Source organism: Bison bison, unplaced genomic scaffold (assembly GCF_000754665.1).
Source record: "Bison bison bison isolate TAMUID 2011002044 unplaced genomic scaffold, Bison_UMD1.0 scf7180017864379, whole genome shotgun sequence".
Lineage (NCBI taxonomy): Eukaryota > Metazoa > Chordata > Mammalia > Artiodactyla > Bovidae > Bison > Bison bison.
This window is the reverse complement of record NW_011494951.1, coordinates 3,329,671-3,331,402: the sequence shown is the minus strand read 5'-3', so window position 1 is coordinate 3,331,402 and position 1,732 is coordinate 3,329,671. Positions and strand designations below refer to the sequence as shown.

Genomic DNA, 1,732 nt, shown 5'->3' with positions numbered 1-1,732 from the left:
CCTGGAGCTGCGCCGGACCCTGGCCCACGGTAACGCGCGCCCGCCCGTCCTCGCCGTGGGAACGGCCTTTGCCCGAGCCCGTTCTCCGAGGACCAAACGGTCCCACACCTTTGTCTTGAGCAACAGGGTGTGTAATGTCACCAGAGCCCAGAAGGGAGCATCTCTTGTCATGATGTCACTTCTCACGAGGCCAGCCGTTCCTCGGGCTCTGTCGTTGGGTGACTGCAGGGCAGGCCTGACCCTCTTCTCTGGTCTGGCATCTTCAGCAAGCAGCTTCTCTAAGTGATATTTTCAGATAAACTGAAGCTGGTATGTTTTGGATGCTGCAGTGTTGTTAAATGGTTTTGGTGGAATGCTTTCTGAGATCCTAGACGTTCTGTGCAGCCTGACCTAACCTGTAGGGCGGTGTGGGCTCCCAGCAGTGTGACCTAACCTGTAGGGCAGTGTGGCCTCTGCTGCATGAGCACAGGTGCTCACGTCTGATGTTCTGCTCTCGGCTTGTTTCCTCCTTCCTGGTGGGGAACTGCTCCCACTTGCTGTCAGCGGCCAAGGACTCAGAAGCCTGCTGTCAGGACTGTTTCCCAACTAGGAGTTACTGGGCTCTGAAGAGGCTTGAGGGCTTTGGGTGAGGTGCCAGAGCGCAGGGCTTGATCGCCAGGCTGTGCCGTCTGGCTTTTGGCTGCTTGGGGGGCCTTCGGTTTTGTTTGTTCCATGTCCCCCAAGTTGACCTTGACGGAAAAATGACCTGGTGACTTTTGAGAGGACCTTCATCTCTCTGGGAAATGGCAGCTCGGAGCAGGGACAGGCTGGGTGTCCTTGAGCAGCTGCTAGACTTGGGGACACTGAGGAGTCCAGGGTTGGGGGGGGTACTCTCTGGATGGCTCCGGGGCTGCCACGACTGGCTGGGTTGTGCTCTAGAGGGCAGAACTAGGCCCTCAAGTGGACAGCAGAGGTGGCAGCTCGGTCCGGAGGAAGTTCCCGGCAGCGAAGGGCAGTCCAGCCCATGTGGGTGGCCTGGGACACTTCCTGCTGCGTGCTTCCCAGAAGGGGTGTCTGGGCAAGGTCTAGCCAGGTGGCCTCTCTGAGAGCTGTGGTTTCCTGGCCTCTGCTGAGCGTCACAACATTCCTGCAGGGAGAGAGGGCTTGGGGACTTGGGCCTCAGGCCGAGCTGGGCCCCGCTCACCGGTTTCAGGGCTGGGCAGTGCCTCCCTGGCTGTCCCCCCATCCCCAGCCCGGCACCCCATTTCTTGGCTGGGGATGAGGCCCCTCTGTGTCGTCCTCGTTCTAGGGGCCGTGCTCTTGGACCTGGATCAGCAGACCCTGCCTGGTGTGGCCCACCAGGTGGTGGAGCAGATGGTCATCTCGGACCAGATCAAGGCCGAGGACAGAGCCAACGTGCTGCGGGCCCTGCTGCTGAAACACAGGTGAGGCCTCGGGCACCGCACCCTGCCTGCCCAGCCCTGGCCGCCAGCCCGCCTCACCTCCCTGCCTGCCGCCCCACAGCCACCCCAGTGACGAGAAGGACTTCTCCTTCCCCCGTAACATCTCGGCCGGCTCCCTGGGCTCCCTGCTGGGGCATCACCATGGCCAGGGCGCCGAGAGCGACCCCCATGTCACCGAGCCCCTCATTGGAGGCGTCCCTGAGACCCGGCTGGAGGTGGAGCGAGAGGTGAGGGGGAGAAGGCAGCCCCGCCGGGGTGAGGTCCAGCCACCCCAGAGGCTGCATGACACG

At 62.2% G+C, this 1,732-nt stretch overlaps 1 protein-coding gene across 1 annotated transcript in view; it reads left to right on the top strand.

Annotated features, from left to right (window-relative positions):
* Window positions 1-1,732, top strand: part of SLC4A2 (solute carrier family 4 (anion exchanger), member 2) — an 11,547-nt gene that overhangs the window by 5,059 nt on the left and 4,756 nt on the right. The window contains exons 9-11 of the mRNA XM_010857362.1: window positions 1-29; window positions 1,289-1,424; window positions 1,504-1,669. Of these exons, the coding sequence (XP_010855664.1) occupies window positions 1-29; window positions 1,289-1,424; window positions 1,504-1,669 (331 nt within the window). The remainder of the gene's footprint in view (window positions 30-1,288; window positions 1,425-1,503; window positions 1,670-1,732) is intronic.